Source organism: Hemicordylus capensis, chromosome 3 (genome assembly GCF_027244095.1).
Source record: "Hemicordylus capensis ecotype Gifberg chromosome 3, rHemCap1.1.pri, whole genome shotgun sequence".
In the NCBI taxonomy this organism is placed as follows: domain Eukaryota; kingdom Metazoa; phylum Chordata; class Lepidosauria; order Squamata; family Cordylidae; genus Hemicordylus; species Hemicordylus capensis.
The window spans coordinates 246,183,118-246,196,960 of NC_069659.1; the positions used below are offsets into that span (position 1 = coordinate 246,183,118).

General features: G+C 45.0%; 1 protein-coding gene across 1 annotated transcript in view; it reads left to right on the plus strand.

Annotated features, from left to right (window-relative positions):
• The window catches only part of NOC3L (NOC3 like DNA replication regulator), a 30,804-nt gene that overhangs the window by 6,002 nt on the left and 10,959 nt on the right, over positions 1-13,843 (plus strand). The window contains exons 4-10 of the mRNA XM_053305935.1: positions 760-917; positions 1,027-1,089; positions 1,586-1,713; positions 3,041-3,202; positions 3,955-4,048; positions 12,246-12,421; positions 12,817-12,945. Of these exons, the coding sequence (XP_053161910.1) occupies positions 760-917; positions 1,027-1,089; positions 1,586-1,713; positions 3,041-3,202; positions 3,955-4,048; positions 12,246-12,421; positions 12,817-12,945 (910 nt within the window). The remainder of the gene's footprint in view (positions 1-759; positions 918-1,026; positions 1,090-1,585; positions 1,714-3,040; positions 3,203-3,954; positions 4,049-12,245; positions 12,422-12,816; positions 12,946-13,843) is intronic.

The following is a 13,843-nucleotide window of genomic DNA, read 5'->3' on the forward strand; positions in this document are numbered from 1 at the left end:
GGAAGTACTCGGCGCATGGGAGCACATTGGGCGCATGCCCTGCATGCTGCTTCCAGGCAAAGAGGAGACAGGGTGGCAGAGAGGTATGCTGCCACCCCGAAGGAGCCTTTCCAAATGGAGCGCTGGCAGGGGGGAAGTGGAGGGTAAGTGCACCCTCCCTGCCCTTAAAGTCAGGACCCACCTTTGAACTGGCCAAACAGCTGGTCATTCGAACTGGTTTGGAGGCCCTTAAAAGGGCGTCCAAATGGATTTGTGCACATCCCTAGTAGGGATAGACATTCAAAATTGGTGGTGCATTTTCAGTGACTTGGGAGATGGTGGAGGGACTTCACTGCACCCTGCAGTGGTTTCACAGGTACCACTGATGCTACTGGAACCACTATCCACAAATGGCACTTGCTAGGAAAGAACCTTGGCTTTCTGGTAACTTGGATTGGCAATTTGTGGAAAATTGCAATTGAAGTGCTTGTTATGGTGGCATCTTCCTTGTAGCTGAGTGACAGCTCTCCACTGCTAACTGTAGCATCTCCAAAGGTCCTTAGTGTAGTTGGCCCCTCTATTTTAATTTTTTAAAAGCCTATTAGAAGCATTCTGGAGAAACTATCAACATTCAAAATATGTTTTCAATATAAAGGTACTTGCACAGTCCGCTTAATCAATTTGATAGTTTAAATTAATCAATTTGATATTTTTAAATTTAGATGTGGTTAAATCACCCATGGGTAAACCTGATGAACTGATGAGTCTTTCATTCTTTAGTGAACCTGTTCATGCCAAGAAACGTAAAAATGAGAGTGTGATTGAGAAATATGAGAAGATGCCAAGGCGCATGCAGGCAGAACCTGAAAAAGAACTTATCCATCTGCTTCCCATTAAAGATAAATGTAGAATTATTCCACAAACCATGGAAAAACCAGGTGAGGCACAAATGAGCTAGCCAAACCCAGCAGTCAGTTGGTTTAAGATCTGGAGTGCTGGTGAGTGGTGTTGAATTTTTAAAGGTCTCTCTCTTTCTCACACACACAGTTGTCAAGATTGAAGAGGAGGATGAAGAGAAGGACGTAGAAGAAGAAATGGAAGTGGCACAAGGTGATGATTATTTTTCTTCCAAAAATCACCTGGACAGCAGAAATTATAATTGAATTTTCATTCAGATAGTGTTGTTCCTCTTGGGATTCTTTAGTATAAATCGCTTATTTGTTCAGAGGACACTTTGAGGTTGATGTTAATTTGTGAATTGCTGGAAAGATGATGTAAGATAATTCTCCTAAGGCTGTGAATTGCTCCAAAGCAGTTTACAGATGTTTGCTCTCAAAGTACTGCAGAATCCTGAATGATTATTTGAATGTCTCTGCTGAACCCAACTGAAAGAAAAACACATTGCAGCCAACTAAAAGTAATTTTCAGCCACTGGCTTAGAATAAGCGTTTGACAAATCTAACAGCAATAGATTGTCCATTCCCTCCCAGATGCCCTTCTTTGCCAGCTTCACAGTGCAGGAGGTGCCACACACCCAAACACACATGCAAGATTTAAATAAGTTACTCCGTGGACAAGCTTTAACTCTGTGTTTCTTCATCACCAGCCCCTGAAGAACCCTTACCTGTGCTCACTCCTGAAGAACTGTTAGTTCAGAGGAAAAAGAAATTGCAAGATAAGAAGATACACATCGCTGTTTTGGCGTCCACCATCCTGTCTGATCCAGAAAACAATGTAGGTCATGTTAGATCTGCTTTCCAATTGGCCATCTTTAAGAAATAAATCAATCCAAAGTACCTTAGCATATTTTTCTGGGCTTTATTTCTGGATTGGAAGTGATGATTCCCTTCTCAGGCTCTGTTTACAACTTTACTAGTGGATACTGTTTTAAATGGTTACATATAGATTAAATTGGTACCAGTGTTCCCTCTAAGGTGTGCGCACATGCACGTGTTCACAAGTTTTTTGATGTCCGCTCAGTAAATTTTAGATCCCGCTCAGGTTGGATCAGGAAGGCCCCACTTTGAATGCATGTGTGCACACACTGCCTTGTTACTGCCTCCCAGAACAAAACTTATTCCACACACAGATGAAAAAAAATTAGAAAGAACACTGATTGGTACTATTCATTTTGCTTGCTTCCTTCAAAGAGAGGATTCCCTACCCCACCCCCAAATAGTTTTATCATCCTTTTTGAAGGATGTGCAAAGGGCTATAACCTCCTGACAGGCAGTATATCAATGTAGGGATTTGTCCACTCATAAATCATTGCAGGAGGTAAAACTGTTTTCAAACTGAGAGATTTTAGTCTAGTGTCCATCATGAAGCTTGTATTTACCAAGAACACTGGAGAAACGGATGCAGCACGTGAGGATTCTGGATATCTTCCATTGGGGATGCAGCCCCTGTGATTCGTGCATTTTGGAGAGTATCTGAAAACTAAAGGGCCTTGGCTAGTTGTGAAACTCTAGAATTCAATCTAAAGAGTGTTGCAAGTATACTTAATATAGTGTGGCAGTTATGTTTTTATCTCATAGTGAGGCTGCATGCATACTCTGCCTCCCCACTGGGGAGAGTAACTTCAGTTTTGGGAAGTCCAGAATTTTATCCTAAACCTTTATCCATTGAACTTGAAAACTTAATTGAAAAATAGTTGATATCATGGAAACTTGTTCTTGACTTCAGCGTTCGTAAATTAGTAGATGTAGCTCCCTCTCACAACCTGTGGTTTTGAGTTTTTTCTGATCTCTGCTTTAAGTGTACTAAATTGCATCTTCCTGCCTGGTCTGGAAGATGGCTAGAATTTGAGCATATTGCCATTTATCATACATATATTTTATATATAAACGTCTTGGTACTCAAATATTGCAGCTATTTGAATACGTGCAACATCCCTGAGTTGATTGTCCCCTTGATGTGCTTGTATATGTGTGTTCTCCAAAGATAGCAATGGTAGTGGATTATTTGTGACTCCTAACTTACCATAACAGTGCATGTGTAAATTTATTGGTTTACCTATATTTACCATTGTGTGTTATATGGGTATGTCATCCTTGAGCAGATAAAGAAGCTGAAAGAGTTGCGTGCAATGCTGATGGAACAGGATCCCAATGTGGCTGTGATTGTACAGAAGCTGGTGATGATTTCTTTAATGGAGATATTTAAAGACATTACTCCATCTTACAAAATCAGACCTTTAACTGAAACGGAAAAAAACACAAAGGTGAGGTTACAGTTATGAAAACATGCTTCTGATAGTGGCTCAGGGTAAAGTTGGGGAGATTCAGACTCACTTTTTTATAGAAGAAAAAAAATGGATTATAGAAGAAAGAAATGGATTTTGTGTTTATACCTATAAAATTTTTGTTGTGTCCGCCTTTGGAACTTTTTCAAAATCCACCATTTTTTCAGTTCTGTTTAAAGTCAACAGTTGTGGTACCAAAAACATTGAAAATTTAACCTTCCTTTCAAAACTCTTCATATTAAATTACCCTTTCCCCCCACACAAACATATTTTTATTAATGACTCTGAAAAGTTTGACTTTTAAAAAGAAAAGAAAAGAACTTACCCCAAATGCTTCTTGAAAGATATGGAAAGTAGGGGGCTGCTTATTTCTATGCAAGCTAAGCTGTGGTGGATGTGTAACCATCTACTAAGGAAGAAGCTTTAGTTCTGATTATGCAGAATCTCCAACAATGTAAGAAGCTGAAAACAAATAAAAATCAAACTACCATCTGAGAGTTAAAACGCCAGTTGTTTGAAGCAGCGGTTCTTCCTGCAGTGAGAGAGAGATGGTAAATTCTAACTTTGAGACCCCATTAGTTCTCGGGCATTCTTTCCTTCAGTCACTCTAGAATTTCCTGTATCATAAAGAACAAGAGGGTGACAACATGAGCAATTTAAAACGTGTTGCATTTGTCCTCAGGTGGGCTTATGGCAAGGTATATTCCTAACATATCTTTGTTTGTCCATAGGTTAGAAAAGAAACTCAGAAATTAAGAGAATTTGAGGAAGGCCTTGTGAGCCAATACAAGTTTTACTTAGAAAATCTGGAGCAGACTGTGAAAGGTATGACTTTGGTGGAGAAGAAGCTGTATGCTTTTATTTATTTATTACATTTCTAGACCGCTCCATCCATAGGCTCTGGGCAGTGCAGAGCCTTTGTGCTTACTTGAATGCACAAAGGGAAATGGTTTGTAATATCAGTTCTTACACATTATTGGAGCCAGTGAACCATCAGCATAAAATTATGTACCTGTGTTGGTTGGGAAGGGGTTGGGACTTGACACTAGGGATGTGCACGAACCTCTTCAGAGGCCCTTTTAAGGGCCTCCGAACAGGTTCAGACACTGGGAGGTTTGAAGGCGGGGGGGACGGGACGTTGGCCCTTAAGGGTGGGGGACGGTGCACTTACCCCTCCCTCCGCTTTCCCCCCGCTGGCCTCAGCTTTTGTAAAGTCCTTCGCAGGGCCAGGTACTTCCAGCCGAAGAGGAGACCGGGCGGCAGGGAGGTATGCTGCTGCCCTGAAGGACTTTACTAAAACTGAGCACTGGCAGGAAAGCGGAGGGAGGGGTAAGTGCACCCCCCCACCCTTAAAGTCAGACACACACACCCCGCCTTCGAACCACCCCTGCTTGGTTCTGTGCACATCACTACTTGACACCCTTTATCAGCTCTCTGTCTTCGTGATTCTTTGAGATTCTGTTGATTATTTGCAGACTAAGCAGGGGCGGAGCTAGAGGTGTTCCAAGGTGTTCAAGGAACACAGGCAATATAATTTTATGCCTGTCATGTATGAGGTGTCCTCTCATACACTGTGAAAGACAGTTTATATTTTCTTTTCTATAAATTGCCTCTCCTAACATTTAAAAGAATCCATCCGCAACGAAGGAGTCTCTTTCTTTGAGTAGTCTTTCCCGGCATTCTCCTGCCTTCTCTTTTGCCTGTCTTTGGCCTACCCCCTCATTCTACTCTTACTTCAGCCTTTACTTGATTGAAAGAGAATAAAGCTTGGTGTAGCAGGTACTAGTTTGGGATATTTGGTGACCTGAAATCACCTCCAAAGACAGTGGCCTTGACAACGTTTCTTTGTCCTGGTCTTGATCCAAAAAGGGTATGAAAGTGTAAGGAAGTCAAAGGCCACGTTCACAAGTGCAACTTGAATTGGTTCTTGTATATCTGGATTGTGATCCATTGTAGCCATAAGGAATGGGTTCTGCGCCTGCGCAGGGACCTCGCGGGCTGATTGATTAGCTCCTCCTGACGCCCTGCCCGCCTGCACATGCAGTGTCGTTGATAGTGGCGGTTGGGGCGTCTGTCCCTCAGTTTCTTTTCGACCGCCTTAGCAATCGCACCTCGTAGCTGTAGCTCCTCGGATTGAAATACTTCACGGATTGAAATACTTTTGTTTGAACTAAGGATTGGACTTGGATTTTGATTTGTACTTACTGGACTGCTTTGGTGAAGGATAGTTTCTTTGTGGCTGGACTTGGAATGGACATTGGATTGCTTTCGTTTGACGGACTACCGGGTTGACAAAAGATATTTTACCATTGCCGGGCAATGGAGGTTAAAACAACCTTTTAAAGATGTGTAAAATGCCGAGCTAAGCTCCCGTCTACGGATCACCATGAGGCTTGTTTGATGTGCCTCGGAGAGGAGCACAATACATCAGCATGTTGATTTGTTGCTCTTTCTCGAAGCAATTGCGGCAAAATAGGGTGTTACGCCTTTGGGCGGCTTTATATGATGAGGTACTCCGGCCGCCTACATCGTGGCTGTGTGAGTCACCGGACTCCTGATCGGTGACGGAGCCTTGGGCATCAAATGCTAAGTTTACATCGATCTCCCTTGTATAGAGCGCCCGCAGAACTGCACAGCAGCTGTCTAAAACTGAGTTGGCTAGTGGCGCAAAACGCCCAGAAGAAGTTTTTTAAAGACCCAAGGATGTGTCAAAAAAGGAGAAACGCAGAGAACATGGGCACCAAGCAAAAGGAACTGACAAGAGTTTGGCTGCGACAGGGTTTAGAAAACAGCGGACCCCTTCGCCAGCTTTGGCACAAGCTTTTGAAGGTGACTCGACGAGTCTGCCTTGAACGCACCGGAACAGCGCAGTTTCTCTCATCGCGGAATTTCGACATCGACATTGACGGCAACCACAACCTTGGCATCAAGAGCTTGCTTGACATCAAGCATGGCATTGCCTGTGACCTCAGTGTAGATGGCTCAGGTTCCTTCGACATCGAACACAGCATTGACTACGACCTCGCCATTGACGGCGCAGATTCAGTCAGCATCGACTTCAGGATTGACTGCTACAGAACAGTCCATACTTTGTAAAGAACCTTCAACATCGACATCTGTGCCGCTTTTGTCTGTGGTGACGGGACGGGTCTTGCATCTGCTGTCCCCAGCAAGGACTTCCATTCAATCCCCTTCAACACCTAGAACGCCAGGCTTGGAATTGAGGGATAGAGCAGGTTATGTGGAGTTACATGACTTGTTGGACTCTGCATCGAGCACTCCTTCCGGATCCACCTTCCATGGGTTCCTGAGCGCCGGGCTCGATGAGGACCATGATGAAGAAGAGCCTGTTCGATTGCACCAAACCCCTTCCTATTCACCTACCCGTCAGCAAGCATCACAGCTGCATATGCCTGCCCCAACATCAGGGCAGCCTCTGGACCACCAGACTGTGCTCCTGCAACAGAATGTGCTGCAACCTTTGGTACAACCTACGTACACTTTCGGATTCCGCCACACTTTACTGGATGACTATGCTGAATACCTCCGCTGGAGATCACTGCAGGTACCCTCTGCACAGTCACAGGATGTGGCACCATTGCTGGCACAACCACCTAATTTTCAGCCGCAGCCACAGTTACTTGTGTTACAGCCGCAGCCACCCACTTTGCAGCCGCAGCTACAACTACAGCCACAACCACAGCCACCTGCTATGGAACTTCAACCACGGCCACAACCACTTGCTATGCAGCCACAAGAACCGGTTGTACAACTACAGTTACAGCCTCAGCCTCCACCAAGAGTTGTGCTGCCACAGTGTCAGGCGGTTGTCATGCAACCAAACCTCCAACAACTGCCTGAAATCCAGCAATCGGCCAGGCGGCCTCTGGAGAAACCAAGTGGCAAGAGAAAGCCAACACCACCACCTTCGGAACCACCTTCCTCACTGGGTGGCTATGATATGGGAGAGGATTCGGATGTGAGTTCTGGATCTGATGACGAAGACGTGAGTCGGAGGTCAGATCCGCCGTCGGACATGCCCCCTAGGCTTTCCACCTCTCCAACAGAGGAATTAAAGACATATCACACCCTTATATGGGATATCGCGGAGGCTCTGGGAATGGAACTGAAATCCCCAGATGCGGACGAGGTAGACCCAGTATACAACATGAGATGGTCTAAGGTTTCTCATCTGGTTGCACTGACTATGATTCCAGCCATCAGTAAGGCGGCCAAGATGGCATGGGAAGCCATGAATGTTACAATGCCAACGTCAAAGCGCCTTGAGAATTTGTATAGGATTGCAGAGGAAGACAATGCTTACTTGCTCTGCCATCCAGTGCCTAATTCATTGGTCGTCGATTGCGCCTCTACGTCCAAGGGTGGTCGGTGCCACACAACACCTGCAGATAAGGAGGGCCGGAAGATAGACGTAATGGGAAGGAAAGTTTACAGTACTGCTAGTCTCGCGATTCGAATTGCTTACTATGCTGCCTGCATGGCCAGATATAGCCACTTGTTGTGGGATGCCCTTTTACAAGACTCTACCTCTATGACGCCTGAAGAGTTTCAGTGGAAGTTTCATGAAACCTATGAGAAAACGACGGCTGTAACAAGGCAGCAGTTGAGCGCCTTTAAACATTTAGCTGAGACAGAATCCCGCATGATGGTGACGGCTGTAAGCATGCGCAGGCATGCCTGGCTCCGTTCCACCGCACTCCAACAAGACATGAGGGACAGGGTGGAATCTCTAGCGTATGATGGAAAGGGACTTTTCCATGAGGAAACGGATACTTCAATGGAGACCTTTTAAAAAGTCTCAGTTTACGGCACGTACCTTCACGTCATCCTCTGGTACAGCTGGTATTGCGTCGACGGGCCGCTCTTACTATCGTCAGTGGGGCAATAAGTACCAGGACAGGAAGGAGTTCAAAAAGCACTACTGACCCTATCAACGATCAAAGGGGTATAATCAGAGAACAAAACGAAATGCGACACGTCAAACTAAGGACACTCCTAAACAAAGCATTTGACGGAAATGTTCACTCACTGCATGTACTTGTACATCCAACCACCAAAATTGTTGGCCTGTTAACACCTTTGAAAGCCAACTTATCCGGGACCACTACCACCGGTCCTGTAGTTGCCAGGAATACCACCAAACTGGCAAGCCATGCCCAAGCGTGGCACAACATAATATCAGACCGGTGGGTCTTACGAATAGTACAGATGGGATATGCATTGGAGTTCGAGACCAAGCCTCCGTTTTCAGGGCTGAAGTTCACACCTGCCACAAAAGTGTTAGAGGAGGAGGTCAAAGTGCTACTAGAGAAGCAAGCAATTGCTCCAGTGCAGTGGGAAGGCAGACTTTCCGGTTTTATTCCCGGTATTTTCAGATTCCAAAGAAAGATGGCGGAATCCAGGCGATTATGGACTTACGGGGTCTGAATTGTTATATACTGACCAGAAAGTTCAGAGTGATGACACTACAATTTATTCTGCCATTCTTAGTTCAGGGAACGTGGGCGGCAACATTGGACCTGAATGATGCCTACTTCCATGTAGGCATTCAGAACCACCGCAAATATCTCAGGTTCACAGTGGGGAATCAAATATACCAATATATGGTTCTTCCGTTTGGTCTGTCAACGACGCCAGGAGTCTTCACCAAGGTGATGGCAGTGGTGGTAGCTTGCCTAAGAACACAGAAGATGGTGCTTTATCTATACTTCGACGACTGGCTCCTGGTCAGTCACAGCAAAGAACTCTTGATCTAACAGATTCAGCAGGTCACCCACCTGTTGGAAGACCTGGGTATCAACATCAACTGGAAGAAATCAAATCTTGCCCCTGTGCAACGAATAAGTTTCATTGGGGCTGTGTTAGACTTCAAGGAGAAACATGCGCATTTGCTTCTAGAACGCGTTCACCAAATAAGGTCACTTATTCAGCAGTTTGTGGACTCTATGCATCAACCAGCAGTGCGAATACAGAAGCTGCTAGGCCTGATGGCCTCCTGTACCACCACTGTACATTATACGAGACTGAACATGCGGACCCTGCAGCGGTGGTACCTCCGCAGCTTCTGCCCCGATGTGGACAGTCAAAAGATGCAGTTGACGATACCGCAATCAATTATAAACAGTATAAAATGGTGGATGGAGGAATGCAGTCTGACACAGGGTGTCCAGTTCGTGCCATTAACCACCACCCACTGGGTGACAACAGATGCGTCATTGACAGGGTGGGGGGTGCATTGCATGAACCACTTCATCCAAGGTGCATGGATGCAGCCTCAGACATGACAACACATCAACTACTTAGAATTGATGGCGGTGTTCCTGGCCCTGAGGTCATTCGAACCGTTACTCAGGAGGACAAATGTTCAGGTACAATTGGACAATACAACAGCAATTGCTTATATCAACCACCAGGGAGGAACGGTCTCTCAATCACTGTGTCTCCTCGCCCAGAGACTATGGAATTGGTGCGTACAACATTCTGTCTATCCAGTGGCACTTCACATAAAGGGGGTGGACAATTGCTTAGCAGACAGCCTCAGCAGAGTCACCGATTGTGGCCAGAGGCACGAGTGGGAGATGAACCCCAAGTACCTCCAGAAGGTGTTCGGGAGCTGGGGGCTCCCCTCAATAGACTTGTTTGCGAGCTGTGTCAACAAAAAATGTGTCAGTTACTGCTCACGTGCTGGCATAGGAGAGGGGTCCCTGGGGGATGCGTTCCAGCACACTTGGAGTATGGGAATACTGTATCTCTTCCCCCCATTGCCTCTGATAGGGTGAGCATTGGCTCAGATAATTTGAGACAGAGCGAGCTGCATTCTGCTGACCCCATGGTGGCCGCGCCAACCATGGTTCGTGCCGCTGCTGCAGTTGTCACGGGGCACTTACCACAAGTTCCCAAGGACTCCAGACCTGTTACAAAGGGATCGGGGTCAGGTCTTACATCCCAAAGTACATGCCCTGAAAATGACGGCCTGGAGAATCGGGTTCTGAAAGATATCTTGCTGAACAGTGGGCAAGAGACCACACGCCATAATTACGTTTGCAAGTGGAAGCGTTATAGGACTTATATGATGAAGAAAGGGATCAAGCCCTTACGTGCTGCCCCAAAGGAGGTTCTGCTATACCTTACTACGTTGAAGATGGCGGGGCTGGCCAATGTGTCTATCAAACTGCATATGGCGGCGATTTCAGCACGGCAAAAGGGTTGGGATGTGAAGACGGTGTTTTCTCATCTGGAATCTAAGCGTTTCATGAAAGGCATCAACAATTTGTACCCACCTGTTCGACACCCAATAGAGCAGTGGAGCCTGTCTTTGGTATTGTCGGCAATTACAGAACAGCCATTTGAGCCTCTAGCTACTTCGGCTTCTAGCCTCTAGCCCTTCGGCTTCTCATGCTCAAGATGGCTTTCCTGGTGGCGATCACATCAGCAAAGCGTGTGAGTGAGCTGACTGCGCTCCGCATGGATAAACCTTATACACAGTTCTATCTTCACAAGGTGGTGTTGAGGCTAGATCCTCGTTTTCGTACCAAGGTGTTAACTGAATTCCATTTAAATCAGGAGATAATCCTTTTTTCCAGGATGCGGCAACAGATTTGGAGAGAGCCCTTCATTCATTAGATGTGCGAAGGGCCCTGCTGTATTACCTTGACAGAACCTGCAGCTTCAGAAGGAGCAAAAAACTTTTTGTCTCTTACAAGGGAAAGTGTAAGGGGCGCGCTATCTCATGCCAATGCTTAGCACACTGAATAGTGGAGCTTATTTTTCAAGCTTATAGATGTCAGGGGGTTGTGCCGCCCAGGACAGTGCGGGCACATTCTACAAGAGCTTATGCGGCATCAGCAGCCCATCTGTCAGGCATCAGAATGTTGGATATATGCATGGCTGCCACTTGGTCCTCTCAGCAGCCATTCATCAAACATTACGCAATTGATCTGAGGATTGCAAGGGAGGCAAATTTTGGGAGAGCTGTACTAAAAAGGGTTTTAGCTTAAGCTTCGGGTCGACTGCAGCCACCTCCATGAGGAATAGCTTGCTAATCACCCATTCCTTATGGTTACAACGGATCACAATCCAGATAAACAGCTTGCTTACCTGTAACTTATGATCTGAATGAGATCCGTTGTAGCCATAAGTCCCTCCTGAACCATCCCCGCTGCAGTGCTTTTGGAAGAGGGATGCGTGTCATTTTGCGGATCGTCTTACTGCGGTCTGCAAGAAACTGAGGGAGAGACGTCCCAACCGCCACTATCAACGACATTGCACGTGCAGGTGGGCGGGGCATCAGGAGGAGCTAATCAATCAGCCCGCGAGGTCCATGCGCAGGTGCAGAACCCATTCCTTATGGCTACAACGGATCTCATCCTGATCATAAGTTACAGGTAAACAACCTGTTTTTCTGGGTTTATACATCAAATGGAAAAAGCTTTGCTGACTAGAAGATTTACTGGATTTAGAAATCATCCTCTTCCATCTCAGTCTCTTATTAACAACATTCTCAAGATGGACTAAAAGACACCTTAGAGTTGCTTGAGGAACCATGTGCTACTCTCTGCTTTTGTGTCATTTTATGGATGGCTGTTCAGGCTTCTCTTATCCTTTAGTTATGATTAGTATTTACATACGACTCCCACAGTCCAGGTGTGGCTTTGATACTGTAGTCAGTGTTCTGGGAAACAATGCGATAAAGGAAGCTGCTGGTCTTGGAGCCAAGTATTCAGTGATGAATACAGCTTAAGGCTGCAGTTCTGTACACACACGGAGTAAGCCCCATTGAATATAGTGGGACTTACTTCTGAGTACATATGCACACATGTACATATGTGCTGTCAGCAAAGCAATTGTGCCTAGGTTGTCTTTAAAACAATACTTGGGCTGTGAATTATTAGAAACAAAAGGCGCTCACGTGGAGCCAATGAAAAGAGTGTGTGTGAGAGAGAGGGGGGGTGGATTTGAGAAGAGGGGGAAAGACTTTGACTTTGCACAATGTTTCACTTAGATTGGAAGCAAAGGAAGCTGAAGAAAAGCAATGTGATTTCACTCAAGGCGTACAAAGGCCTTGCAGAGATTGCTGTGAAATGCTTGTGTGAGCTGTTGGTGGCCTTGCCTCACTTCAACTTCCACAATAACATCATTGTACTGATTGTACCACTCATGGATAGCCCTTCAAAGCAGGTAGGTGGCCTATATCGACTGTTCCAGCTTTGGTTGACTTCTATGCTGAAGATTTTGGAAGTCAAACCTATCACATCTGGTTTTAAGGTGAGCACAACTTATACACTGGCAAATTAGAAATGTGTTAGTAAAAAATTTTGGGTTCATAAATAGCATAAACTATTTTGTTATGGAAAACAGTGTTGACTGAATACACATTGGGTGGTATCTAGACTAAGTTAGTCATGATGCCCAGATCCCACTGACATTAGCAGAATTTTAGTTAGCCATGACTGACTTGTCTCATTGACTTCAGTGGTGCTTAGTCATGATTGCCTAGTCCAGATGTTGCCCATTGATAATGTTCTTATGCAGTACAAATCAAATGTCCTAACCTGAGATTATGGATTCCCCAGATTTCAGAAATGTGCTGTGATGCAGTCAAAAACCTCTTCAAACAAGATAAGCTTGGTTTTGCCTCGCTTGGTGTGGTGAAAGTAGTTTCTGGGCTTGTGAAAAGTCGGAATTATGATGTTAGACCTGAGGTAGGTTTCTGTGTTTGTAGTTTTTTGGGGCAGGCAGGAGCTGCTCAATATGGGACAAGTTCAACTTTAAATATTTGCTGTTCCTACTGAAATAATATATGGATTCACAAGCAAAAGCTGAATACTTGATGTAAATGAAACTGTTCAGATTCTTCATGAGTTATTGGCAAGAATGGTAGCTATACACTTCAGATCATGCTAGATTGTCTTAAGTTGTACTTTTTGGGAATGGGGCCATAACTAAGTAGCACAGCACATGCTTAGAATACAGGAGGTCTTGGGTTCAATCCTTGGCATCTCCAGATAGGGTTGGCAAAATCCCTGTCTGGAACTGGGTATGTAAGATAACACCTTCATTATGAACTCAACCACCTATTAAGATCTTCAGGGGAGATTTGTCTGAGGGTGCCACCGGCTCATCTGGTGACAACTTAGGCGAGCTTTCTCTGTTGTTGTTCCAGGGCTGTGGAACACGCTTCCTGCTGAGATTAGAGCTGCTCCATTCCTGTTGATCTTTAGGAAAGAACTGAAGACACATCTCTTCAGCCAAGCTTTTTAGCTATTTAGTGGGTTTTAGCTATTTTAATCTAAACTTTTATGTTTTAAATTGTTTTTAATGTTGTAAACTGCCTAGAGACTTCAGTAGTGGGTGGTATACAAATATGCTAAATAGATAAACTGTGGAAAGCTGCTACCAATCAATGGAGGCAATAGTGATGTGCACAAAATGGATTTTGCGTTTTAAGTTTGACTTTTTCGTTTTGAGTTTGAAATGAATAGCAAAATCCTTGAATCGATTGGTCGAAACAGCCGCTAAGACGGCTGTTTTGACGAATCAACCTTGAAATGTTTTGAGTGTTTCAAGTGCCATTTTGAGGCCTGTTTTTTTCCGAGGAGA